Source organism: Lathamus discolor, chromosome 4 (assembly GCF_037157495.1).
Source record: "Lathamus discolor isolate bLatDis1 chromosome 4, bLatDis1.hap1, whole genome shotgun sequence".
In the NCBI taxonomy this organism is placed as follows: Eukaryota; Metazoa; Chordata; class Aves; order Psittaciformes; family Psittacidae; genus Lathamus; species Lathamus discolor.
Window position 1 is genome coordinate 39,716,507 of NC_088887.1, and position 27,500 is coordinate 39,744,006.

The following is a 27,500-nucleotide window of genomic DNA, read 5'->3' on the forward strand; positions in this document are numbered from 1 at the left end:
AAATCAGACTACAAGATCTGACACTAACAGCAAAGGAAATAATCTATGAATAAACTATTGTAAAAATATTACATGAGAAATTGGGTTGGAAAGCACATTTAATTATCATATAAATCACACCAACGGCTGCGATCCTTTCTTGAAATTCTGGGACAGAATCTTTTGGTTTTTTAGTTTAATTTCATACTAAGGCTTTAGTATTCAATTTTGAATTGCCATGAAATATATATCTCTCATATGTAGTGTCATTGTGATATTCAGAAAACTGACCTGACTGGGAAGGCATGCTGTATGTAGGATGTGATTCTTAGAGTTGGAAGAAACCTTACTGAGGTCAAAGGGGTTGAGTATAACATAAAAAGAGGACATTTATCCTTTATTAAATTATACTTGCAATAGAGAGAAGTAATGGAGAATCAATATCATTGTTTTTCTGATGCTTGGGTTTAAAGCAGTATTACACTAAATTCACACAGCAGTTACTCTTGCAGTGCTGACATGGTACTTTGAAATTAACCTGCATTGCTCTAAGTATGAAAGTTATCTCCAGAACTGAAAGTAAAAAGGATTGCTTTGCAAACTGCAATGATGTTGACTTGCTAATTAATTTGAAGTGGTGATTTCATGATTGCTGGCTGCCATTAAATTAGTTCTTGCAGAATCATACAATGTGTTTGTTTTGAACAGCTACACCAATTTGCCATAGAATTGCAAAATCTATGTGGAATAAAATTGAAACAAATTGCAGGAGACAGATTCAAGGGCTGTATCTTACAGATATAACAGACCGATTTGTTTTGTGATTCCTAATTGTTAACAAGTCAGTGGAATGAAATGTGCTTTCAGAAGCTGCTTTGCTGACATCATCCCATTCAGCACAGAAGCTGTCTCTCTGGATTCATGCCCTTAGAAAGTTCTAGTAGTTGATGCTGAACACATGAAAAATAGCTACAAATACAATAAAAGAACAAAGTATGGGAAACACAGGCTGAGTCATGGAGAGGAAAGAGAAGAAAAGTTTAAAAATAAATGGAAAATGAATTAATCAAAAAATGTTGCTGTGGGCAGGCTGGGATATGAAATAAATCACCAAATGAAAAAGAAAACTGACAAAATAATGACAATCAGAAAGAGTGATGATAAATTACTCTTGAATAGTAAATCAGACAAATATAAAATCTTACAACTAAGAAAAAACAAAGAAAGAAACAAGACACAGAGTAACAGGCAGAAAAAAATTAACGTAGGAAAGGTAAATTTAAAAAACAATTCACAGGGGGACAGATCTAAAAGAAATGAGTTGGTCAAATATAGATAAGAGGGTCTAAAATAACAGACGGATTTAACTAACAAAGACAATTTTTGAAAGGTAACATTGAGGATTATTTAATCAGTTTTATTAGGCAACAAAGACAAAGAGTAAGGACAAGCAGAGGGAAAAAAATCAGTGTACTCCTGAGGTTTCACTCAGTCCTGGTGTATGTTACAGCTTCTGATTCCTGCATAGGTAATGGCAGGCTGGCCTGAAAAATTAAAGGCAGACTTTTTAGAAATTACTTTATGTACATCTATCCCTTTCTGAAATTGTTTTTCTTTTTTGTAGAAGAGTAAGTTGAGGTATCTGAGGGTTCTTTATTTGCCTTTTGTTTGTAACATTTCCTTTCTAAGGAGTTACAATAAAAGCCTTTTGAAGTATGAGCTGTATTTAGTTATTCATTGCTAAAATACAAACTCGTTTTTTTTTCTTTAAAAAAAAAGCTTACAGATTTCCAATATCTAGATTTCTAAGTAATAATGCCAATTCTAGGACTCCCTTTTAGAATCCAGGACTGAAAGATGCCCCTTTTTCTTTTTAACTCACTGATAAACCTTTACTGTTGCTAAATGTCAGTCATGGGTTAGTCTAATCTACTGGTCTCAACAGGATACAGTTGACATGAAAGAACTATTGTCTTCAAAAGCTTGTTGTCAAATAATGTGCATGATCTCCCCTCCTAAAAATGACTCATTGAGAGCAAAGGCACAGAACAGCTACAAAGAATTGCCCTTATTCAGAAAAACTAAATAACTTATGTAATCTTTTGTGTTTGAATGCAGGCCACTGGATCATGATAGAGAGGGCTTGTGTACAGCCCCTGCATATTTCTGACAGAGAGGAAAAAGTGTAATTGTAGATTCTATTCCTCAGTCGCTTTTAGCTGGATGCAGTAGTATTTCTGCAATTGTACCATTTTTTCTGTTTTACATAGTATTTGCCTGAGTCAGGGTCTTTCTCTGTACAGATGGCTGCTTCCCCAGTCTCCTTGAGTCACCTCCCCAGCTGGGCAGCTACTTGGCTGTTTCTGCACCTCAGACTCTTCTGGACCCTTGAGAGGGTGCCAGTATCACAGCAGCTCACTTACTGTTTGAGACCCCTCAGGAACACCTCCAGATAAGGACTTCTTTTGAATCTTTTAGAAGCCATTTTTCAGCAGTAAATTAGACTGCTTATCTCCACCAGCAGCTGCTTGGCTTTGTTGTTGAAGCTGCAGTTACCAGGACTAAATCTTTTTAGAAACTACAAGTATACTGCAAGGTCAGCAACTCGCTGAACAGTACCTGGCTGTCTTATACATGCCTTTTTCAACCTCTTCCCTTTGTCCTTCTGCTGTTCAGGTATCACTGGAGCAGTCAGCACCCTACAGCAGGATGTTTCACCGCCTCCAGTGCTAAAAACTTTTGCTGTCGTTCCCAAACGGCTATGAATTGTCAATGGCCATTAACTTTTTGTTCAGACTAAACCACTATCCTTAACTTTTTCCACCGTTAGAAAAACATGCATGCTAATCTAGAAAAACTGAGGCAACTGCAATGAATATAAACCTGCATGCAGATATAATCTTCAATCTACTACAAACCTGACAGTTAAATAATCCAACCCTTTTTTATTCTGTTTGCACTGACTTTAGTGATTAACAAGTATTAACATATTCTTTTATGATTTTATATACTGAATAATATACATACTTGTTGAACTTTTCCAGCTTCTCAGTCTGCTGTTTCATGTGTGAATTCTTCCACATCTTTCTAGATTGCAGTTACTGACCTACAGTTCTTATTTGTCTCACTGCATGTGTTTTGAGACAGGGGGTTCCTGGAGTTTTCTCCGAATCAATTTTCACATGTTAGCCTTTTGAAATGTTTTATTATTCTTCATTAATTATTTTGTTCTAGCAATGTGTGACATGTTTTCTAGTTCCTTCAGATACTTCAAGGACTTTGTGCCAAAAATTCTAGCAAACTTCCAGCAGACTTCCCCAGTACATTCAATTGAAACCACCCCAAATTATGCTTCAATTGTGCTCTTGGTGGTGCAGGAGTAAGAAGTTACTTATAGAGGCATTTTTGTAACTCTTTTTACATTCACATTTGTTTATCTTTCATCCAGAATGTTTAAATACTTTGGAATGACAAAGACTTTCAATTGCTTAATGTCTTTCATATCTGGAACTTGCATTTGTAAATTTTAGCTACATGTTAGTGGGCTATTTTTATGCTTATGTGTCCTTGGACTTTCTAGTTTTAAAGTGGAGACTGAATATAACTAAGATTAGGCTAATTAGAGATTTCTGGAATGCCAGTAACGTATTTAAAATGCCAGAACAAAGGTCTACTATTCAAAGTGTCAAGCTTCTCTTGATGTCCCTGGTTACCTCTGCAGTCATCAGAGTGTCTTTATTTGCAGTCGTGGATCTCAGATTCAGAGACACATCCATAGATGGCGGACCCTGACATAGGACAGTAGAGTGAATGAAGAAGGGACAGTAAGGATAATTAATTATTGGAATCAAACAAAGAATATGTCAGAATTGGAGATCTTTATACCAGGATCTCTAAAAGCTAAATTTTAGTACAAAGCCAACTACTGGAATTAAATAAGCAATTAGATCTTAGTAAATCACAAGGCATTTATATTGCTGAAAGTCTAATTAGATGATAACACACCTTTTTGTCTTAAATTCTAAAAAGTCACTGACAACTATGCTGACTACCAGGAAATGCTTCACAGTCTGTGGCAAGATGTAACGAGATGTGTCAAATATTGTGGGTATTGGGCCCCTGAAGCTACATAGGCTGATGGAGGAGTGCTGGCCTCGTGATGTTACTGTAAAGAAATGCTGATTATGTCCTTGGCTAGAAACTTTAAAAACTTTGTAAGCTGGCTTCTAGCCCTGTGGGTAATGACTTGTGGGGAAATGTTCCAGTGATTGCTGAAAGCTGAATTTGAGTTATATTATGCCACTGTGAAATGTAAGCACCTAATTCAAATATAGGGAATTTAAAATCTGTATTAAAATGTCATTATACTTCCTCAACAGATAATGGCATTGGGCATATGAATTTATTTTCAGGATGTGGACAAAAATACAAAAATATTGTGGTAGAATTCAGCAGTATAAATTGCTGTGCTACATCTGACCACTTTTTTGGTAACAGAGGAAAGAAGAGCACTGTGGTAAATATAGTAGCTTGCTTGATCTGTGCAGTTCAACACACAGCTGTTCTTGGTGCTGGAAGGCCTGCAAGGGAAGACAAATGAGAAATAAGCCATGCATACAAATCCCTAGTGAATTACTGTTCTTGTGGCTGATAGGCTCAGCTAAGTGCCTCCTCTTAGGACTGATGGAGACTTACAATCTGCATACCATTGATTTGTGCAAAATAAAAGATAAATCCTGGAAAAGGTTCATTAACAGTTGGGAGTGGGAAACAGCATAAAAACACTCTCCTCAAATACTCGGCTTATTTTGAAAATATGAGACCCTGAAATGTTTATCAAGAAAACTCTGCAGAAAGTATTTATAAATGTCCCCAATGCTGGGGATAGTTCTTTGATGGTAATTGCTTTGCTCTTACATAGGTCATCTCATCTGAGAACACATGGAGACATAAGAAACAAATACTGCTAAACTTAGTGTTTTTATTTAAAAATATGCAAATATTTGAAGATCACACCACAGTAACTCACAGTGTATATGGATAGGTGCCTGGCTCCAGGAACAACCTTTGTCTTTGCCTTTTCTCCACCTCCTTCCTCCTGCCCCCCCATAGCAGGTCCATCCATTGCTAACACTGCTGTGCCAGGTAGGACTCATGAGAGCAGTAGTGGATCCACTTTCAGTCAGTTACTGAAAGAAGCTGTTTTTTGCTCTCTGTAGCAGATTTCTCAATGTATGATCAAGGCATTAATTAGCCTGCTAAATTAGATTAGTAGCTCTTAAATGGAATTTTATCTCAATTGGAAATGCCTCTTACCTGTAAGTCAGATTGTATTCATACACCCTAAGGTATTTACGAAGTTCAGGAAGAACTTATTTTGGTCATTTTAGTATTTCCTAAGAATTAATATTCTTGCAAATAATTTTGTTTTACATTTTCTTTTACCAAACATCTAGGCAGTTAGGTCTCAGAGATACAAGCATATTCAATTATCATAAAGCATCTGTAAAGTTTTCTGAACCTCTTGCATTTCGAAAATGCACATTGAATGTGCTGAGAGGCTGCACAGCGCCTAGATAAATTAACAAAATCACATCTTCTCCCAGAAAATGTGAAACCTGCCTTCATATAGGTAGGTGGCTCTCTGGGTTGAAGAAAAAATTCTGTAGGAGACACTATCAAAATATTTTGATTTTCATGGGTCTACACTTTTAGGCATATAGATATTGCAAAATTATTAGGTAAAATTACACTTTCATCATGGCTTGCCCAATTAATATTTTGGGTATGATTTAGACAGTTTGCTTTCTGCACATGGGGATGTCCTGCTTCTGCACCTTGAAGATTTCCTTCTGGAACAGCATCCAGCCTTCCTGGATTCTTTTGCCTTTCAGTACTGCCTCCCAAGGGACTCTCTCAAATAGTCTCCTAAACAAGTCAAAGTCTGCCCTCTGGAAGTCCATGGTAGCATTTCTGCTGACTCTCGTCGTTACTTCTCCAGGAACTGAAAACTACCATTTCATGATTACTGTGCCCAAGATAGCCTCCAGCCAGGGTGCCTTCCCTAGTTGTCTCACTCCCCAGCTATGTAAGGATGATATCTTCCACACACTCCAGGAACCTTCTAGACTGTTTCTTCTCTGCTGTACTGTAGCCAGCAGATATCTGGTAGGTTGAAGTCCCCCAAGAAGAGAAAGACTAGTGATTGTAATTTCAGGAATGTGGATCCCTCTTCAGTTAATAGAAAGTAATAAGTACCGAAGAAATGAGATTCAGCTTGCAACAGTTCCCCAGACTATTAGCTCTGTGTGAATAGCCTTCAAGACTGCTAATACTGGTGACCTCTATAACTGCTTTTATTATGCATTGCTTGTTTCTGCTCTAGTCTTACAGCACTGATGGATGTAATTTTGTTGTATACTATACAGGTGCTTAATGAAATTGCTGAAAAAAGTTTATTGCGAAGTTGTTGGCTTGTTGTTTTTTTTTTTTTTTCCCAGAGTCATTAAATATATTTCACTATGGCTAGGAAAAATTAGAAAGTGCAAAATGCCCTTTATATGTAGCCTAAAATTCAAACATATCTTATGTACCATAATGAATAGACATGTTATATCTGTAGCTGATAAATTAGGACATGATGGCAGGTGAAATGAAATGTAGATAAGGTGAAAGTACTGCATGTTGAAAGGAGGAGCTGAAGGCCTGTGGAGCCTCTATGTTGATATGACCAGTCAAAAAGAGGAATGGATCTCAGTGAAGTGAAATCAATTTAATGCCTGCTTTATGCAAAATGTCAATACAGGCAGGATATTAAACTGCATTAAGAAAAGTACAGATAGATTTACAGGTAAACCTCAGTATTTAAAAATAGCTGATGAGTAGAAAAGGAAAAACAAATCACACTGAGAAACCCTGAACTGGAGAAAAATATATATAAACACAGGATTAAGCTGAGCAAGAAATATTACGATAGAGATATTAAAATAATGAATGTAATAGTGAAGGTCAGTTGAATGCCCATGTTTCACCTTTTTTTTCTTAGCGTGGGATAAAATATTAAACTAGCAATCTGAAAAAAATCTGTAAAATTCATAAAAGGAAGCATATGTTGATGCAATGTGTCATTAACCTACTGAGTAGCATTATTTCCCCAAAGTATGTATCTTCAATGCTCTGCAAGATATATTCTATCTTAATTCCCATTTAATGCAATGCTGAAGCTTTGCTATTGATCTTTAAGACCGTTATTGCATAAGAACCCAGCTAAATTGGATAGTACTGTTTCATCTGTAACTCATGAAGACAAATGAGCTCTCCTAGTGTAATGCAGCAAACTGATGATGTTCATGAGGAGTATTTTCAGGAAAAGTAGATTGATACAGAGCAGCCCTGAAGAGAAGAATCAAGTATTAAATATTACTGCAAATTTTATATATCTTACTAAGCACTTGGATTGTAAGGAAGTAAGTTGGATAAATTGCTTATAAAATGTAAAAGATACAGGTATAATAAAAATATATGCAATTGTATCATAAAATGATTAGGCAGTAATTTTCATCCTTCAGGCAAAAGAAAATAAATTCAGTAATATCTGAACATGGTCCTTAATAATTTTATCATTACTGCCTAAGAAAAAGATTCTTGAAATTACTTCAGTAACTAAATAGCAGGAGACCTGCATAAAGCTAATGTGATATATGGAATTACATTTTAAATAACTGTGTAAGGGGAGGGGAATGATTATCCTCTGCAGGTACTTGTCTCACTCCTAACCATAATGGAAGCTTGGACTAGACATTGATTTTTTAGTAATGAAGTGTGGCATGATGAATCCCACCATTAGTAACTTTAGGAAATCACATCTTATTTGTGTACGGTGGAAATTTAATATTGATTCATTGGTGCCAATAGCTGTTGACATCTTGATATCAGCCTGGAAAGTCTACTGGTTCAGTGTGGTAAATATCGTGATTTTATGGGAGTCCTTAAAAGTTACAGACAGCTGTTAAAGCACCCCTGATTTATATGAGAGATTTTTCAAAACCATCCCTTATTGGAATCTCCTATTACCTATATATATGCAGTTTCTCTGTATTATGTTCTGTTTTAATGAGATGATCTGCCCAGTTCAGAAACACACATCTTCACCATATTTCTCAGTGTGGTTCAATGAGTCTTCTTTCTACCCAGCAATTTTTATATTTGTCTAATACATGGTATCTGTGAGTAGTTATGGATGCTTTTAGAGTTACTAAATTTTTCATGAATAAGGATGTTTTCACACATTCTGACTAAAAAAGATACCAGATGCAGAAAGCATTTCCATTGGAGCAGACTGTACGAAACAAAGGACACATTTATACTTTGGTGCTGAAATCTTTGGACTAACAGCTGTGAACTCTCAAGACCGAAATGTTCAGCTCAGCACTGCATGCTTGTACTAGCCTTGGTCCTCAAATCAGTATTGTTAGGTTATAGCAATACTGTGACTTCCCTCCTAGTCAAACTGAAGGGAAATGAAAGAGTACACTGATAAACCCACTCTGCTTCTCCTGTATAGGTACATATAATCGCTCAGCATGTGGCTCCTGAAGCCCTAAACCATACTGCTGAATAATGGAGGCTATGTATTTATGATACAGCATTTTAATTTACCAGTTTCTAAAGAGTCACTCTAAAACAAAGGGAAGGCATTTGTGATTATCTTGTCTAAATGACAATTTCTCTGTCATTCAATTTTTGAAATAATTTTGGTCCTGCTCCTTTCAACCCAATCTGAGAAGGAAGAACGTCTCAGAGACTGTCAATTCTTACATGCTTTTTGAAGACTGATGGTTTCACTGAGACATAGAACAACTAAAATCTTCATTAGTTTTGCTTCTCACAGAATGCTTTCTTTAGTAAGAGACCTTTAGAGAGAAATAGAGCCCAGATCTGCCATTTTGAACATTCTCATTTCCCAGTAAATGCAGCAATTTGCAACATTATATGCAAAGGAATATAATTTGTTAGTCGTCATTATTTGGACTTTGATTTTAACTCCTAAAAAATACATTTTACTTGTTTTACCAGTAAGTGGCACTATTTCCTTCTAGTATATTCTAAATATATTCCTCTTGAAGTAGAATAAATAGGTCAGCTTTCACAGTTCCTCTGGATTCAGATTCCAGCAATGAAGTGCAGTATGAGTGGCAGTTTGTTGAAATTAATTTAATTATCTCAGGTATCATTGCCATTTCTTGTGCCAGAATTACTGTCAAATAAACCACCCTTGTGATAATTTTAACTGCCCCTTTTTCTAACCCTCTTGAATTCTTTCTGAAGGGATTTGTCTATGGTTTTAGAGATTCCTAGATGAGTGAGAGCTACTTCTGATGTAATAGATGACTCGGTCAGTGCAGAAGTACCTTGACCCATGTTTAGAACATGGGCAGATAGGATCAGTGTCTCAGATCTTGCTGTTTTTTAATACATGTTTTCTAATATTTTTCTACCCCTGTGCAGCATGGGAAAACAGACTGGTGATAGCTTTCTGATTCTGCATCTCATTTTACATGAGGCCCCAGTGTAGATTTGAACAAGCTGGGGCTATTTAATTTTTTTAAAGTAGCCATTTCTATGAAACGGGAAGTACTAACAATGCTTTTCTGGTTTTCTGCCTGGAACCTGAGAGAATAGTGAGATTAGCAATCAAACAAGTTTAAGGTCTGGAAAGTCTAGCTTATGAAAGAGGGAAGTGACTCAGATACTGAAGTGTGGTGGAGATTTATATAAGGTTATAATATTCACTCTGATGACTATAATGCAATTTTGAGAAGTTTGCTGTGAAGCTTTATTATTCATCATGATACTGCTAAGTTGAATGCAGTATGAATTGTACAGCTTACTGCACTGTAAAATAGCATGAATTTCTACAGAAGTAAAATTGCTTTTAATGCGGTCATATGATTTAGTGATAAAGGATAAGGGATGTACAGAATCTAGACTCTAGCACTAGTTATAAAGATTCTGTCATCAAAACAGATGCCTGGTCCTTTACAATAATTTTCATTTTGGAGATGATTATTAGGTGACTGATAAAAAATTTTATGAAGCCATCATAAACTGAGGAAAGGAAGGAGCAGAGTCCATTATCTAATGTTGTTTCATAATGAGATATCTTAATGATGGCAATTGTAAGCATTTAGATATAATGATCTGCAGAACAGGAAGAGAGCCTAGCCAAACTATTTCAGAGAGATCAGGATTTTTTTAATGCAGAACTTGGCTCCTCTATAAACAAGCTAAATCACAGTTAAAATTTGTTTTAAAAAAATTTAGTTAAACTGGTAAAAATTTTGTATGGACATATCTATATCAAGTCAGGTGAAAATAAGGCAGTGTTCTTTGCTGCTAATTCTTTTCTGAAAGAATTGATTTTTAAAGATTACTGTCTCTGCTGCTTGCTCCAGCCCCCATTCCCAAAGTTACCACCCTATTGATAGTGCTGCTTCAACTGTTCATGAAATAATGCTATAAATTGAATCCAAGACTTTATCTTGCCTAAAGACTACCCTCCTCACAACGACATCAGGATTGTTTCACAGGTCAGGTTTATTATATAGCCCTACATGCACCTCAATTAGCAGAATGAAGGCCAGTGACCAGACTGGGAAGCAGGTGAGAATGTAGGACACCAGGAGGGTCAGATGGAGTAGTGAGGGCAGGGCCCTTCTGGAGATACTCTTCTACTCCAGCAAGGTCTGAACTGAAATGAAAAACCATAAGCAAGTTTTGTTTCTAAAAATATTATGTGTTAGTATTAGGTTTGTGTGATCAGAAAGATAGAGCATTTCCACGTTCATGTGAAAACCAAGGAATAACACAACGTAAGATGAACTAATGAGCTTGCGACTCTTCAGCACCATCATGAAGTCTCTATAAAGTCTTTGATGGTTTCTCTTTAGATCAGATATTAGGTGTGATATTGTGTCCCTTGACTTTCCTCAACGTTTCAGAGAAACTATGTAGGTGTGTTCTCCATTCTCTAAAGTGAAAAAGCAGGGGAGTTTAATACTTTGATAACTTAATCTTCTTCTTTTTTTTTTTTTCTTTGTCTGTGTGTGCCAGTTAAGTACAATCATGTTGCCATAAAAGAGTTTCAGTCTTCCTGAAGAACTCCTTTCAGAGGCCTGGCTTCTACTTACTCCTGGTAGCTATTACTTGAATTTTTAAGAGGGACAGAAAGACCTGTTAGTGTCCTTCCACAGTAACAGAAACAAAGGCTCTCCTCTCTCCTTGCTCACTTCAGGTTTCCTCACCCATTAAAATCAGGCTTTTTGCCTTTCACGTACTTTGTAGTTCTGCTGATCTGTGCCATCCCTGTTTGCACTGCTCATATTTGACTTTTAAAATATATAAATAATTTGAGTCCTTACACACTTTCAAGGGGTGAAGTAATCCAAAGCAAAATATTTTGGGCTAATCTAAACTGATCTTTGAGGTTCTGTGTGCATACTGTTCCCTCTCCTTGCTTCTGCTATTTTGAGGTAAAGCAAAACACAGCCCATTATCCTCTGAGTCTGCCTAAGTGCTGGATTCTTGTCAGCTTCATTTTACCACTTCAATTACAGCATAGGGATACAGCACAGGAATACATCTTTCACCACTCAGTAAATGCATGTAATGAATTATTAGTGTAGTCACTGGCACTGCAGACACTGAGCTAACAAGTGTGTTAGCGCCCTGCTTTGGCTCTGTGTAGACCATGTCTGTCATTAACATGCATGCCCAGAAGATAAATAAAGGCATTTTTATTTCAGCCTAATCCATCTTTAATTAAGCCAGGGCAGGAACAGTGTCCATGTTTGTGTTGCTCTTCACTGCCCTCGGCTGTTCCGGGGGGCGGGACTCACAGCAGGAAAACTGCTCAGGTGAAACAGAGGGACCATGCTGCACGAGTGGGAGGAGGCACAGGCTAAGGTATCTTTCATAGAGCCATAGAATGGTCTGGGTTGGAAAGGAGCTTAAGACCATGTAGTTCCAACCCCTTGCCGTGGGCAGGAAGACCTCCCACTAGACCAGGTTGCTCACAACCCCGTCCAAGCTGGCTTTGGCAGTGTTCAAGGCCAGGCTGGAGGGGGCTTTGAGCAACCTGGTCTAGTAGGAGGTGTCCTTTACTTAATAAATACAGGCCAATGGGACATGGCCATTTTGGTGCACCTCCAAAACAGCGGGTCTGTGGTTTTTATTTCTTTCCAGCTGCTGCTCAACCCCACATCTGTGGCATTACACCCTACCGCCGCCGGCGCCCCTTCTTCCCTTCTTCCTCCCTTTCCCTTTCCCTTTCCCTTTCCCTTTCCCTTTCCCTTTCCCTTTCCCTTTCCCTTTCCCTTTCCCTTTCCCTTTCCCCTTCCCCTAGCCACCTCCCTGCCCCGTTTCTACTCCTCCGATTGGTGGGTATGGAAGCGCCGCTCTTTTGCTTCCAATCAGCGTCCTGCGTCCGTTGCTAAGCGATCGTTTCCAAGGCGCAGGCCGCCCGGTGAGACGGCGGCGGCCGCCATGGCGGTTGGGTGGCGGGACGTGGCCGGGGTGCGCATAGACCCGGCCGAACTGTGCTTCAGGGACGCGCTGCCGGGAAACTGCTACCGCGCCGCGCTCAGCGTACAGAACCAGCGGCTGGGGAGCTGTCATCTCCAGCTGCTGCCGCCGCGCCGGCCCCAGGTGAGGGGTGGCCGGGAGGGAAGCGGAGGGGAGTGTCTGCCCCCACGGCCCCTTCCCGGCCGGATCTAACGTCGTCGAGGTTCGCCAGTCTTTACGAGTCAGTTGTTGGCTCTGTGCTTGTTTGTGCAGTGCCTCGCACCACTCTGGCGTGCGTGAATAACGGCAGTGCCCCATGCAGACACTCCGCCCAGGGTCCTGAGGGTCATTGTCCCTCCCTCCAGGGCTTGTCCTGCTGAGGAGCTGGTACCCCATTCACCTTGCACTTACCAAATGAGTGCCCCCCTTGAAGTGCAGAACATTGTCAGAGGCAAAACAGATCTCAATGCCCAGCTTTTATTACTGAAGTTTTGCAGAAAGGGCTGCCCACCTTGGTAGGTCCTGAGGCTGAGGAACTCAATAGCCAAAACTATTAAGTAGGTATTTGTTTATTCAGCACTAGGCACGTGGGGGATTGCTCCTGTTAACACGTGTGCTCACTGCCCAGCTTATCGCAACTTTCTGTTAGTAGATACACATATTCATAAGATTTCTGGGAAGAGGAGGGGTCCTTCTTGGAACTCTGCCATTCCTCCTTGAGCATGCGTACTGTCCTCTGGTAGTGGTGGGCAGTGGTTGTGAGGAAGAAGGCTCAAAGTCTTCCCCTAGGTTGAGATTTTCACCTTTTCTCTTGGAGTATGCACAAGTGCTTTCACAGCAGTTTCCCAAACCACTGAAGCAGCCTTAACGAGTATACATCTTTAGCATGCAAGCAGTCCCTATTGGCTTAGGCCTAGACAAGCAGTAGCAAAGTTGCTTAATTAACTTACTGACCTTACGATGTTATGCTTTTGCTTAAAACTTCTTTGTCTTAGTGTATAGCTTCTTTGTCCTAGTGAATTTCTATTATCAGTCCTATGTAAGAGGCTGCTTTGGCAGGTGTAAGTGCATTCAGTGCTGCAAATGGCAAATGGCTCATGGATGTCTGAGCAGCTTATGAAACTGACTGAAATTTGCCAGTGAATTGGCAAGATTAATCTAACATAGTTGAATAACTGGATAAATAGAAAGGATAAAAGGCAATTCTGAGAGTTGTCTGAATTGCTTCTTGTGTGACAGTTCTGAAGGAGGGTGTCAGTCCTGGTTTATAATTTTCTTGTGAGAATGTGGTCTCATTTCTATGATACTTGAAAAATGTTCTTTTATAGAGCTTCAAACGAGGCTGCTCATTTGAAGCCTGTAAGTCAGAATGAAATGAACTCCAGCCTTCCCAGCGCTGTATTTTCCTGAGGTTGTGAGTGATTTGGAGAGCTCCCTTGTTTGTTAAATCCAGAGTTTCAGTAGAAGTACTTGCTTGTAAGTTTTACTACATAAAGTCTCTTGTTGGTAGAAAATGCTGCTTAACTTTACTGGCAGTCTCCAGAAGTTCTATCCCTCAAGAAGCCCATGAGTTCCTTGTTACTTCATGCAGTGTTATGTAGAAATTGGATCAGTTTGCCACACTGTGAACACCAAATCTGAGAAGTGTTCCAGATCAGCTGAAGGGCACAGTATTTGAAATTGTTTTTGCTTGGATTTCCGTAGGATTGATTGATAGCTCTGTTATCTCATTTTTGTATTATATTCTTAGTTTTTTGAGTGGTGTAGTTTGTTTGTTATGCTTGCTTGCAGAGGGCTTTCTCAGAAAAGGGGGGTTTACAATCTTTTCTCAAGATAGATAATATTAACAGTGATCATACTAATTAGTTCTGGAAAAGTCATTGCATAGACAGACTTTTTAAAGGCAAATGCATCTTTACAGTTCTAACCAGTTTAGCCCTTGACTTGTATCCTATGTGGGCCCAGCAAAACCCAGCTGTGGTTAGTAGTTTTACTTTGGTCTTTCATTTAGCTAGTTTATTATCTGTTAATTATGTAAAAATTAGGATCAAAGGGTTAAATTCACATTGGGTGTTGAACAGAAGCTGATGTTACTTTGTGTTCACAGCAGCTTGGACAATGAATATGTATATTCCAGGGCAGTCCTCAAAACGATTGTCAGACACTTGTAGTAACTTGGATAATTTTTCTGTTTTGAGTAGTCAGCCTTTCTTTTGGAGGGCAAGAGTGACCAAAACTGCATTTTATACCCCCACTAAACTTTGTGTGATGTGGAGCTTTATTTTTATTACACTGTAACTGAAGACTGTTGGAATGAGCTGGAAACTGTTGAGTGTGGTTGATTTGGTAGTGCCGTGCTTATTCTGATTTGCTACTTTTCATCAGCCTTATCAATTTTTCATGTGCTCCAGAAGTGGAAAGGCAGAGTCAATTTTAGAGAAAAAGTTACTCAATCATAGCTTGATGAGTTTTTGCCTCTGTGTCTCATGCCTTTGCAGAGTATTTTAATGCTGTTGTGAGACAACTCATCTGACTGTTAAGAGGACAAGGTTCCACTTCACATGCTCAGTTCCAGAACGGTCTGTTATATTGACCTTTCTCATTCACAGACCTTACGCTGCCATCTGTGATTACATGGCTCTGAAGTGTATGACTCATCTGTAAATTTTCAGAGGTATTACATTCATAGAGTACAAGGACTGAAAAATAACCTTCCTTGAGCTGTCATGGTGCATGACCAAGAAATTCCTTTCAAGAAATTTAGCTCGCAAAGCAGTTTTCCGTAGGTTTCATTAAAAGTCAGTAGGACAACATATTAATTTTCCCTTGTGTAAAATGAATATGCTTGCCTGTTTAACTAACTTTCAAAAATAATTTTACACAGTTCAAAATTAAAGCATGGTTACTGTTTCAAAATTGAGCCCATAATCATGATACATGTTACGTAAAAAATTTCCTCTAGTTGAGTGTTTATACTGCTAGGAAAATGTTAAAGGAATAGGAGGGGATGCTTGGACAATAAAATCAACAAGTAGTAAATGATATGTTTGATATGTCAAACATAAATTAGAACAGAAAAATTAAAGAATACTGGGGTGACCCTTTTTTAGAAATAACATGAATAAAATTGGACATATAGAGCAGAAGCCTTTTGTGCATAGAGTGATGTGAATTGTAAGGAGACTGAAACACCCCAGAAGCTATAGATTTTGCTACGAGGCTTTCCTAGGAACATGGGAACTGCTGTATTTCCCACTTTGTACTAGTAGATTACTTGTACAATCTGTTCAATGGAAAAATGTATGGGGGCTGTTGGCTATAAGCAGATGGTTACAGACAACAACAAATACAGAATTTTTGACAGAGGGAAAACCTGCTGACAGCTGCTTCTGGGTTTTTTTTTTTTTTTGTTCATTTGATCCCCAAAATTGGAGGTGCCATGGGCCCTTCAAGCAGATTTTTCAACAATCTGAGGGACTTCCTCTTGACATTTGCTGAATGTCAGTCAGACCTAGAGAAACCTCTGATGCAGTCTTCTTTAGCTGCTGGTTTGAACTGGGACTTAATCCTTGTTACTTTCTGAGGTACTGAAAAGATTTACCATTGAGTAATAGCTGACTTACTTCTGTGTTGCTGAAGGTTTATTGCAACAGCAGGAAAAGCTCAAGACTCAAAATTATATTTTCTAAATTAACTCTCTTCTGTGTAATTTGATGTGTCAGTATTTGTTCTTTCTGTCCTACTGTAAAAAGTCTGAACTTCATTGAATAGGAAAAGAAAGTTTATAAAATCCTACATATTTTAAAGTTGGTTTTGAATTTAAAATCAATGAACCACATATGTATGTTTTTTAAGCCAGATTTTTATTTATTTTTTTTTTTTTTCAATTGCAGTTTAAATTGATTGTGGAAAATCCAGAAAAACCTGTTGCACCTGGACTTCGAGTTACAGCTTTTGTGGAATATTATCCTAAGAGTAAAGAAGATCTTCAAGATAGACTACTTCTTTTAATAGAAGATGAGATAGTTGATATCCCCCTGCTTGGGTATGGTGTTCAGAAGTTCATATGCTGCCGTTATTATTAGCAGTGTAATCTTGTGGAAAGCTTGCTAATACAAGTCACCTATGGCTATGTAATTAATGTGTCAGTTGCACTGAAAACAAATCGTAAATTTTCCTACAAAAGTAAGATTTTATTTTTTTTTTTTTTCAGAGCAGCACAAAGGTAAATAGTTAATTGGGGCAATGTCTTTTAAGATTCTAGAAAGAGTTTGGATTCTGGTTTTGCTTCATTCTAATTTGGTTATGATAATGTTGATAACATTTATACATCTCTCCCTGCTTCCCCCCCCCATTCCCCCATGCAACAGATTACACAGGCAGGGTCTATCTACTTTGGCCAAGGAGATGTATCTATCTTTCTTCTCCATTTAGTCTCTAGTACCGTATGTAACACAGATCATGATATAGTTGTTCCTGCATGTTCCTATTTGTGGTTAAGAGGAGATGAGATAGACTTATGCTGATGTAAAATTCCAGTTGATTTCAAACACAGTTTATGTGAGATCAGAGGTGTGATTGTGTGAGAAATTGGGGCCTTTAAAATACAAGTTTCCTGAAACAAGCATGATCTTTTTGTTATGGCTAAGAAGTACCCAATACAGTTTTGTTGTTATGCTGGCTAAGGCTCTTTAATCAATAATAGAAATAATGTGTGTCATTATCCACTTCTGTCTGTTGTAATAAGTTTTGTTGAAGCCACATAAAGTATCTATAAAACAAGATGACTGTAAATTGGAACTGGCATGCATGTTTTCTCTCTGCTTTTAGTTCAGGCAGCTGGTAATAAAATACAGTGAATGTAAACTTCGGTCTTTTGTGATGTAACTAACTAGTTTTACTTAAAGTTCTTAGTACTATAATTATTTAAAATTAAATAGAAATGTATACATTCTATTTTGACTGACTGTTTAAAGCTATAATGTTTTAAAGCTACATTTAAAGTTAGCCATTAAACAGCTTGATGGACAGCTAGATCTCTTTTACATCTTCCCTGTGTATACCATACTGCTAAAGTGAGTTGCATAAACACTGGTAGGAGAATTAGGAGAAAAGCAGAACTCTTTTCTGCTGGAGTAGTTAACCAAATTTCTTAAAACATGCAAAGGTATTTTCAAGTTTTGGGAACATATAACCATGTTTTTTCTCTGCAGATTGATGCCATGCTGTTGCCTGGAAATTGAGTCAGAGATTGATTTTGGTACAGTGATTGCAAACAGTAAAGTAATTAGTAAAGAAATTAGTATTGCTAACCGTGGATTGTCTTCAGGTAAGTATTTAGTATGTATTACATTATACAAATATTTTATTTCTTTGGAAGATGTAATTTTATGCAAGTAGACACTTCAGTGGCCAAGTGGGTTATGGAGGTTATGAGTGTTGCAGCTAAAGGTGTTAGAAATGGCCCATTGTTTCTATAGGCAATACTGCTTCTGGTTAGGGAAGAAAAGTAAATTTAGAACTTTGCTAAATTTTAGGAGTTCTCTATTTTTTGAGTCCTATCTGAAAGATGAAAAAACGACAGTTTCTGATTGGATTACTATGCACAACATAAATAGTAGCAAATCATGTCTGCCCTTGCTTTTTTGTCTTGTGATTCCGTGATCCCAATAACTGTCTATTAAATAAACAACTACAAGCTCCTTTTACTTTCAGAGCTGAAGTCCTCTAGGATGGGAATTGGGCTGTTTTTATTACCAGAAGATAACAAGAAGTCTTTTTATCTTGCTGCCATAGCTTTTGAAGTCATAGAGCTTTCAAAACATGCACATCCTTCAACTTTTGTGAGGGACGCTTCCAAGGAATATAAAAAACACAGAGAATGGTGCATAAGAATGCTTATATGATCCAAGTAATCTATTTGACTGCCTTTTCACCGGACAAAGCTGCAGGCACCTTTCTCCAGAAGCAAGGTGGCAACTATGTGCCGTTTCAAACAACAAATTTAAGGCTGTTGATTATTTTTTGTTCCTCAATTGTACAGCTGTTTACTAAAACACAAGACATTTTTATTTGCAGTAGGCCGAGGTTCTGTGAGCATTTGCTTCATAGATTTCCACAGAAATATTGTATCAAAAGAAAATACATGATTGTAGAAACACAGAGATAGGTTGCGATATTAAAAAAACCCAAAACAATGCCCCCCTGAAAAAACCCACCCCAAAACCCAGATGAGTGTCTAGTTAGAACAGAATTTGATTTTATTTTAAAAATTTAATATGTAGTTTATATAATCAACTTTTATACATAGTAACTTCTCACTTTGACAAATCATGATTAAATAAATAAAATGAGATAACCTACACTGCATATGCATCTATAACTAATATCCATGACATGAAATTTCTCACATTGTGTACAAGATATTTCTAGTTATAAACTCTGTTGCACGATACATGCAGGTTGCATGATCGAGTTCTGCAGGATTGGACATGGAAAATTAAAATGAAAGTGGTGGTTAATGAAGGATGTATTGAGGGCAGATAAAGGAAAAGCTGCTGGATAGGTGTTTCTATAGACTTTGTAAATCATAACACAGCGGGTCACAATAACAGGCAGCACATAAACTGTATCAGCAGGAAATGCTGTATGGCAGCCTGTGACTCAAGCATTGCCGTTCACATCTTATCCTTTGCACAAAATGAGTCCTTTCTTTTTGCTCCTCATATCAGGGATTATCTGAGGTCAAACAGTGAATTTTTACTACAACATTTGAAGCAATTTCTTGCTGTCTACGATATAATATCAGTTAATTAGTGCTGCTTGTTAAATATGTTTTTTCACATTAAAAGAAAATTATAACCTAGAAATATTCATTGTTTTCTCTTGCAATAAATTGTGATGTGTACCAGATAGTGAAAACTATTGTTGACTGCATTATGCATTTAACTTTCTGGCTATAGTAGCTGTCTAGAGCTCTGTATAAACCAGCCTGTAACTTACAAACCGTCACTTACAGCTGCTTTATTATATAGTCACTTTTGTTTGGAATGTGAGTACCTTTTGTGTTACAACTTGCAAAGTGGCATTGGACATGTGGGTGTAACATTTAAAGAAATCCTGGAAATAATGATCTACTTTGTTGTTAGAAATAGTTTTCCTGTTCCACAAGAAAATGTACTACCTGTGAATATCTGCATTATGTATTTTGTAATTCCAAATATGTAATAGAAGAATATAAATCTACAACTTTGCTGTGTAACACTGTGTTTATTATTCTATTTCTTTTAGGTACATTTAAAGTATCATACGATGGGGCTGTCCTGCTTAACATAGAACCTATGAGAGGAGCGGTAGAGCCAAAATCTAGGAAGATAGTTAAAGTGGATATCTGCACAGATGTACCCAGAATCATCAAAGAAGTGATAAAGTGAGTGTATGACTGAGGAAATCCAGCTCTTTAAATTACATTATTTATTCTAGTCTTTGTTATGATTGTTTATCTAAAAAAGTTGATCTCCTAGGTGTCAGTTGCTGTATTCCACCTTTATTTTCATTAAGTTAATTTGATGTTCTGTGGCGATAACATAATCAGTGATGCATAAATTGTATACCTGGCTGTGTTATTAAAGTTCTCTCATAAGTTGTAATGATACGGGTTCTCTGCACATCTCTCATTATGCAATTAATTAAGAGCCTTTTGTATCTTTTACCTTTCTACACATCCTGTTTTCCCTATTTTTTCGTGGCTTCTCTAACTTTGCTATTTTTCTATTGGCTTTTTGTGTTTCAAGTGTCTGAGAAACATTATGTTGTCCTTTGGTGTATCTTATTTTAAATGGAGAGAATTTATTTGCGATCACTAACTCCTTTAAGAATAGACTGTTTTCAAATGCCTACCTTGTCTCCCTTCAATTGGTGAATGTAAACTTTTTAGAAGTGCAAGAATTTCAAAGTAGATTCCCATCTGTAAAGTTGTCCTGGGTTCAGCAGTAGCAGTCTTTTTTCTCCTTAGTAGCTGGTGGGGTGCTTTGGTTTTGACTTTCGGCCTGGGAACAGTGCTGATAACACTGATGTTTTTAGTTGCTGCTCAGTACTGTTTACTCTGACCAAGGACTTTCTGAGTCTCATGTTCTGCCAGGGAGGAGGGGAAGCCGGGAGGAAGCAGAAACGGGACACCTGACCCAAACTAGCCAAAGAGGTATTCCATACCACAGCACGTCATGGCCAGTGTATAAACTGGGGGCTGTTACCTGGAAGGGCTAGATCGCTGCTCGGTCAGGCTGGGTATCAGTTGTAGGGTGGTGAGCGGTTGTATTCTCTTCCCTTGTTATTTCCCTTACCATTATTATTACTGGTGGTAGCAGTAGTGGTTTTATGTTATATCTTAGTTACTGGACTGCTCTTATCTCAACCCGTGGGAGTTATATTCTTTCAATTCTCCTCCCCATCCCCCTGGGAGCTGAGGGGAGGAAGAGGGAGGGAGCGAGTGAGCTGAGTGTCTGACTGGGCTTAAATCACGACAAAAGTCCTTTTCAATCCTGTTTTATTATAATAGTGAATAGGGTGTGGTTGGCTTATGGTGTGTTTTTTTTTTTCTAGTTTTCTTTTAAAATTGTTAAGACATATAACTTAATATTATCTCTTTGTATTCTTCATTTGTGTAGCTAGTTGGAAAAGGAAATGAAAGGAAAGGAGACAAATTCTATTGGAGTGATGGGGAAGAAAATATTTGCGTTTTGTACCACAGTTACCTCCTTCTTCATATGTTACTTTCTTTGGTTATTGAGTTTCAATATTTTGGTAGCTTTCTGCTTTTCCTTTGCTGTCCAGGATTGTGTAGTTATATGTGAATATTCAACACAAAGATTTTTAGCCTGGAGAACACAAAGTAGGACTACAGAGCCCTGGGAGAGGTGGTTAGGGGCTCTGGAGCTCAGATTGTCTTTTTGTCAATTCTCCAGGATACAGGGGAGGACCCTAAAAAGGCTAGGAGGACTGGCCAGGTTAATGAATGGTTAGAAGGGTGGTGCCGTAGTCAGGGGTTTGGGTATCTTGAACATGGGACCCAGGTTAGTAGGCCAGGCCTACTGGGGGCTGGTGGAGCTGGTCTGACAAAGGGAAGAGCGGTTTTGGTAGGAGGCTTGCCAAACTGGTCAAGGATGCTTTAAACTAGATGCGTTGGGGAAGGGGAGCATCATTCCATCCCAACACACCCAGTCAGTTGCCAGCACCTATAATAAATGCTTAGAGCAATGCGGAGATATTCCAGCTGCTCCAGCCAATGAGCTGACTTCATTTGGAACTCGGCTCAGATGCCTCTGTACAAACACCTGTAGCATGGGGAACAAACAAGAGGAATTAGAGGTTTGTGCACGTTTACAGGGGTATGATATAATAGGCATCACAGAAACATGGTGGGATGGCTCCTATGACTGGAGTGTTGTAATGAAAGGTTACAGGCTCTTTAGAAAAGACAGGCCTGGCAGGCGGGGAGGAGGAGCTGCTATTTATGTCAGGGATAGGCTGGAGAGTATGGAACTCTGGTGACAGGTGAGCAGTCAACAGAGAGTTTGTGGGTCAGGGTTAAAGGGAGAACAACGATGGGAGATGTTACTGTGGGGATCTGTTACAAACCGCCTGATCAACAGGAATCTGCGGATGAAGCACTCTACAGACAGATAGGAAAAGCCTCTTGGTCACAGGCCCTTGTTCTCATGGGAGACTTCAACCACCCTGGTATCTGTTGGAGCAACGGTACGGCCTGGCACAAGCAATCCAGGAGGTTCCTCGATTGTATGGAAGACAACTTTCTGCTGCAAGTAATAGAGGAGCTGACAAGGAGAGGTGCCATACTTGACTTTGTGCTCACCAACAGGGAAGGGCTCATTGGAAATGTGACACTCCAGGGCAGCCTTGGATGCAGCCATCATGAGATGGTCGAATTTGAGATCCTCAGGACAGTGAAAAGAGCGTGCAGCAAGCTCACTGCTCTGGACTTCAGGAGAGCAGACTTTGGCCTCTTCAGGAACCTGCTTAGTAAGGTTCCATGGGATATAGCCCTGGAGGGCAGGGGGGCCTAAGACTGTTGGTTGATATTCAAGGATCACCTACTGCAAGCAGAGGAGTGTTGCATCCCAACTAGAAGGAAGTGCAGCAGGAGGGCCAGGAGACCTCCTTGGATGGATAAGGAGCTGCTGAGGAAAATTAAAATGAAAAAAGAGGCTTATAAAAAGTGGAAACAAGGACAGGTGGCCTGGGAAGAAAGCAGGGATGTTGTCCGGGAAGCTAGGGACCAGGTTAGGAAAGCCAAGGCCCAGTTAGAATTAAACTTGGCTAGGGATGTTAAGGATAACAGGAAAGGATTCTATAGGAATGTAGTGAATAAAAGGCAGACTAAGGACAACATAGGCACCCTCTGGAAGCTATCAGGAGAACTGGCTACCCCGTATTAGGAGAAGGCTGAAGTTCAGAATGACTTCTTTGCCTTGGTCTTCACTGCAAATGCTCTGACCACACCAGTCAAGTCTTGGAAGGTAGATGCAAGGACTGTGAGAATGAAGATCTTAGGACCACTATAGGAGAGGATCTGGTTTGAGACCATCTTAAGAACCTGAACATACACAAGTCCATGGGACCTGATTGAATCCATCTGTGGGTCCTGAAGGAGCTGGTGAATGAAGTTGCTAAGGCACTGGCCATCATATTTGAAAAATCATGGCAGTCAGGTGAAGTCCCCAACAACCGGAAAAAGGGAAATATAACCCCCATTTTCAAGAAGGGGAAAATGGATGACCCAGGGAATTACAGACCAGTCAATCCCACCTCTGTGCCTGGCAAAATCTTGCAGCACATCCTCCTGGATGGCATGCTAAGGCACATGAAAAGCACCAAGGTGCTTGGTGACAGCCAGCATGGCTTCACTAAGGGGCTTCTATGATGGGGCTACGGAACTGATGGACAGGGGTAGAGCAGTTGATGTCATCTACCTGGACTTGTGCAAAGCATTCGACACTGTCCCACACAACATCCTTGTCTCTAAATTGGAGAGACATCAGTTTGATAGGTAGACTACTCAGTGGATAAAGAACTGGCTGGATGGCCACACACAAAGAGTTGTGGTCAATGGCTCAATGTCCAACTGGAGACCAGTAACGAGTGGTGTCCCTCAGGGATTGGTGTTGGGACCAGTCTTGTTCAACATCTTTGTCGCTGACATGGACAGTGGGATTGAGTGTGCCCTCAGCAAGTTTGCCGATGACACCAAGCTGTGTGGTTTGGTTGATACGCTGGAGGGGAGGAATGCCATCCAGAGGGACCTTGACAAGCTTGTGAGGTGCATGATGCCAACCTTATGAAGTTCAACCATGCCAAGTGCAAGGTCCTACGCCTGGGTCAGAGCAATCCCAGGCACAGCTACAGGTTGGGCAGAGAAGAGATTCAGAGCGGCCCTGAGGAGAAGGACTTGGGGGGTGTTGGTCAATGAGAAACTTAACATGAGCCGGCTTCAGTGTGCGCTCGCAGCCCAGAAGGGCAACTGTATCCTGGGCTGCATCAAAAGGAGCGTGACCAGCAGGTTGAAGGAGGTGATCCTGCCCCTCTACTCTGCTCTCGTGAGACCTCACCTGGAGTATTGTGTGCAGTTCTAGTGTCCTCAACATCAAAAGGACGTGGAATTGTTGGAACAAGTCCAGAGGAGGGCCACGAGGATGATCAGGGGACTGGAGCACCTCCCGTATGAAGACAGGCTGAGAAAGTTGGGGCTGTTCAGCCTGGAGAAGAGAAGGTTGCGTGGATACCTCATAGCAGCCTTCCAGCATCTGAAGGGGGCCTATAGGGATGCTAGGGATGGGCTATTTATTAGGGACTATAGTGATTGGACAAGGGGCAACAGGTTAAAACTTAAACAGGGGAAGTTTAGATTTGACGTAAGGAAGAAATTCTTTACTGTGAGGGTGGTGAGGCAGTAGGATGGATTGCCCGAGGAAGCTGTGAATGCTCCATCCCTGGTGGTGTTCAAGTCCAGGTTGAGCAGAGCCTCGGGTGACATGGTTTAGTGGGAGGTGTCCCCATGGCAGGGAAGTTGGAACTAGATGATCTTAAGGTCCTTTCCAACCTTAACTATTCTATGATTCTATGATTCTGTGTTTATTTTTTTTCACCTCAGAGGCTATTTAAAAGTATAGTTGATTCTATTAGAAGAATAGCCATATTAGTAAATTTGTTTTGTGTAACAAGAGCAAACATGCTTTGTTCCATTAAAATTCTAGTAATAAAGATTTGTACCCTGTATTTATGGTCCTTTCGTGTTTTGTGATATCATCTAGATCTAGCATTCAGACAGGAAGAGCAGTATTTATTTTATGCTTGTCAGTTTAATTTAGCTCGTTGCCTAAAAGAAAATTACTACATATATACTAGAATTAGTAGCTTGAAACAAAGATTCTCAGATATAAGAGCAGTGTATCATCTATGGATGTCTCTGATTCTTTTGAGATATGATTCCTATTTTTTCAAGCATTAAAAAAGCAGAAAAACTTAAAAAGACTCCAAAACTCCACCATGTAATGTGTGATTCTTACTGAATAATAGTATCTCTTTTAGGTATCACTTTGTCAAGTACAACTTCCCCCCATCCCAGGTTAGGTTACTTATGGGAAGTCAGTGATTTGAATGCTCTGCTTAGGTTCAGTTTTGCATAGGTTTTAATTAAACCAAGTGTATAATTTCTAACACTTTCCTACATTACCTATTGCTGCTTTCTACTCTTACTGACAGAGTGGAGTTGGAAGGTCATGGCTGCACCGAAGTATGGGTCAAAGCTGTTGTGGTTGAGCAAGTTCTTAAAGTTCTAGGAGTGTCTTGTGGAAATAGATTGGAATGCATTAACTTTGGACCAGTTTACTTTGGGTCTTCAAAGACTGAACAAATATCTTTATACAATGAAAGTCCTGAGTGTGTAGACTGGGTAGCAGTACTGGAAGACAATGCCATTGGAGGAGAGATGGTAAGAAACTGTTCTGGGTTTTATTTCAGTTGAAAACTCGTTTTCACTTCTGCTTTTGCTTTTTTTGTTTCTCAACATTAATCTTCTAGTAGTTCTTACTATGTCGTACCATTTCCTGATCCATAGGCTTTCTGAAATTTCTGTCTAATCAACAAATATGTTCCTATAATATAATCTTGGAATTCAGTTTTTCAGATATCTCTGTTTCACTTTGTGACATCTTAACCTTAACAATATTAAGTACAGTCCATGCGTCTGTGTGGGGTTTATTTGCTTGTTAAGGATTTTTTGAATGCTTTTGCTTGAAATCCTGCTTTGGAATCAAAACATACTTTGGTATTCTAAGATGTTATTAATCTGGTTTCACTTGTTTTTCTCAGGCAGTGAAATCGTGTGAGTATCATCTTTAAAAAAGGGAATTCAAAACCTTGTCATGGGATTGATGTTTAAAAATTGTTTAATTGGCCATGTGATAGGTAGCTATGTCAGTGCTATTACTTAAGTTATGAATTTCTGTGTGATGATGTGTGAATGATATGAAAATGATAAAAATGTATGTGTAAGGAAAAAACCACTACTACCCCCAAAAAAAACCCCAAACAACCAAACAACCCCAAACAACAAAACCACAACAGAACAAACAAACAAACCCCCAAAACCCCACCCAAATACCAAATACAAAAGGGGAAGCAAAACAGGCTTAACTATTCTTTATTTTGATTATATTTTAGGGAACAGATCTTCAGAGGAGTACAGATGCTGCTTTACAAGACTTAAGCCTCAAGAACAGAAAAAGAGATGTAGATGTTTCCACCTTGCTCTTGTGCATTCCTAATCAAGGCACCTTGCTACCTTATGGGAAATCTTTGGTTACATTGTGCTTTACTCCAAAGTAAGTGCTCCAAATTAGACACATACATACAAACTGATTTGTCTAAGCTATTTTGTAATGATTTTAAGTTAATGTGTCTGCAGTTTTTTTAATGAATGATTTCTTATGTTTTATGTATTTTCAAAGAAGTGCTTGGCATGATACTACAAATGAGGAAGTAAAGTCTGAAGGGATTATCTGGAAGAGGTTTTATAATACATTAAGGGTTTATTTGAACCAAGAATTGGTTAAGCTCTTTTTGCGAGAACAAGAATTTTATTAGATTTTGCCAAGGGAACTAACTGCAGCTCTCATTAAGTATGTTAAATCTTTAAAGATTGTTGAGAGAATTTTACAGTGTCAGATTAAGTGTCTTTTTAATGACTGCAGATTTATTTCATAAAGATATACTGTAAGTGCAGAATTTTGAAAGAATATTTATATCATCAGCAAGAGACCAAAACATTTTGGACTAATTTTGTTCCATTAAAAAAAAAAAATCATAAAGGAACATTTCTTTTGAAGATAAGGAAAAGAAAAAGAAAATGCTCTCTAGCTATATCCTATACTTAAACTATACTTATCGGTGGTTTTTATGCATGTAGTATTAGTTTAGAAAAGTGTTGTAGACTGGACAAGATGACAAATGACTAGTATAATAAGCATACAGGTACTGTTGAGCTTAAATTTGTTACTGTTCCACTGTATGAAAGGAAGTATAAAGGCCATTTGTTCAAACTGTATCCAACCGCAACAGAGCCAGACTGGTTGGTGAAAAATAAGCCTTGATTTTTTAATGGGTTGGAGTTTGGTGCTTTGTTTTTCTCCCCATCTTGTAATTAGAGACTGTGGATCTTACAGAAAATTTCAAAGAGATTTTGGAGTGCATGACTCATCACCAAATCAAGATTATGTACTGTTTCTGAGGTTCGAGGATGTTGGAAGTAAAGATGTCTGTCTGCAGACCCTCAGTGATGGTGATACAGCAATCAAAGGTTTGTTACTGGAAATTTATAGTGACTATCACCACAGACCCAACCCTGCATGCAGGCGGCTCAGGACATTGGTCGCCCGAGATTGACG

At 38.9% G+C, this 27,500-nt stretch overlaps 1 protein-coding gene across 1 annotated transcript in view; it reads left to right on the top strand.

The window, feature by feature from the left end:
- The first annotated feature begins 12,519 nt into the window (after positions 1–12,519).
- Positions 12,520–27,500, top strand: part of CFAP47 (cilia and flagella associated protein 47) — a 302,627-nt gene continuing 287,646 nt past the window's right edge. Inside the window, exons 1-7 of the mRNA XM_065677208.1 lie at positions 12,520–12,684; positions 16,434–16,585; positions 17,754–17,869; positions 19,831–19,969; positions 25,318–25,546; positions 26,278–26,438; positions 27,279–27,412. Coding sequence (XP_065533280.1) covers positions 12,523–12,684; positions 16,434–16,585; positions 17,754–17,869; positions 19,831–19,969; positions 25,318–25,546; positions 26,278–26,438; positions 27,279–27,412 — 1,093 coding nt within the window. The 5' untranslated portion in view covers positions 12,520–12,522. The remainder of the gene's footprint in view (positions 12,685–16,433; positions 16,586–17,753; positions 17,870–19,830; positions 19,970–25,317; positions 25,547–26,277; positions 26,439–27,278; positions 27,413–27,500) is intronic.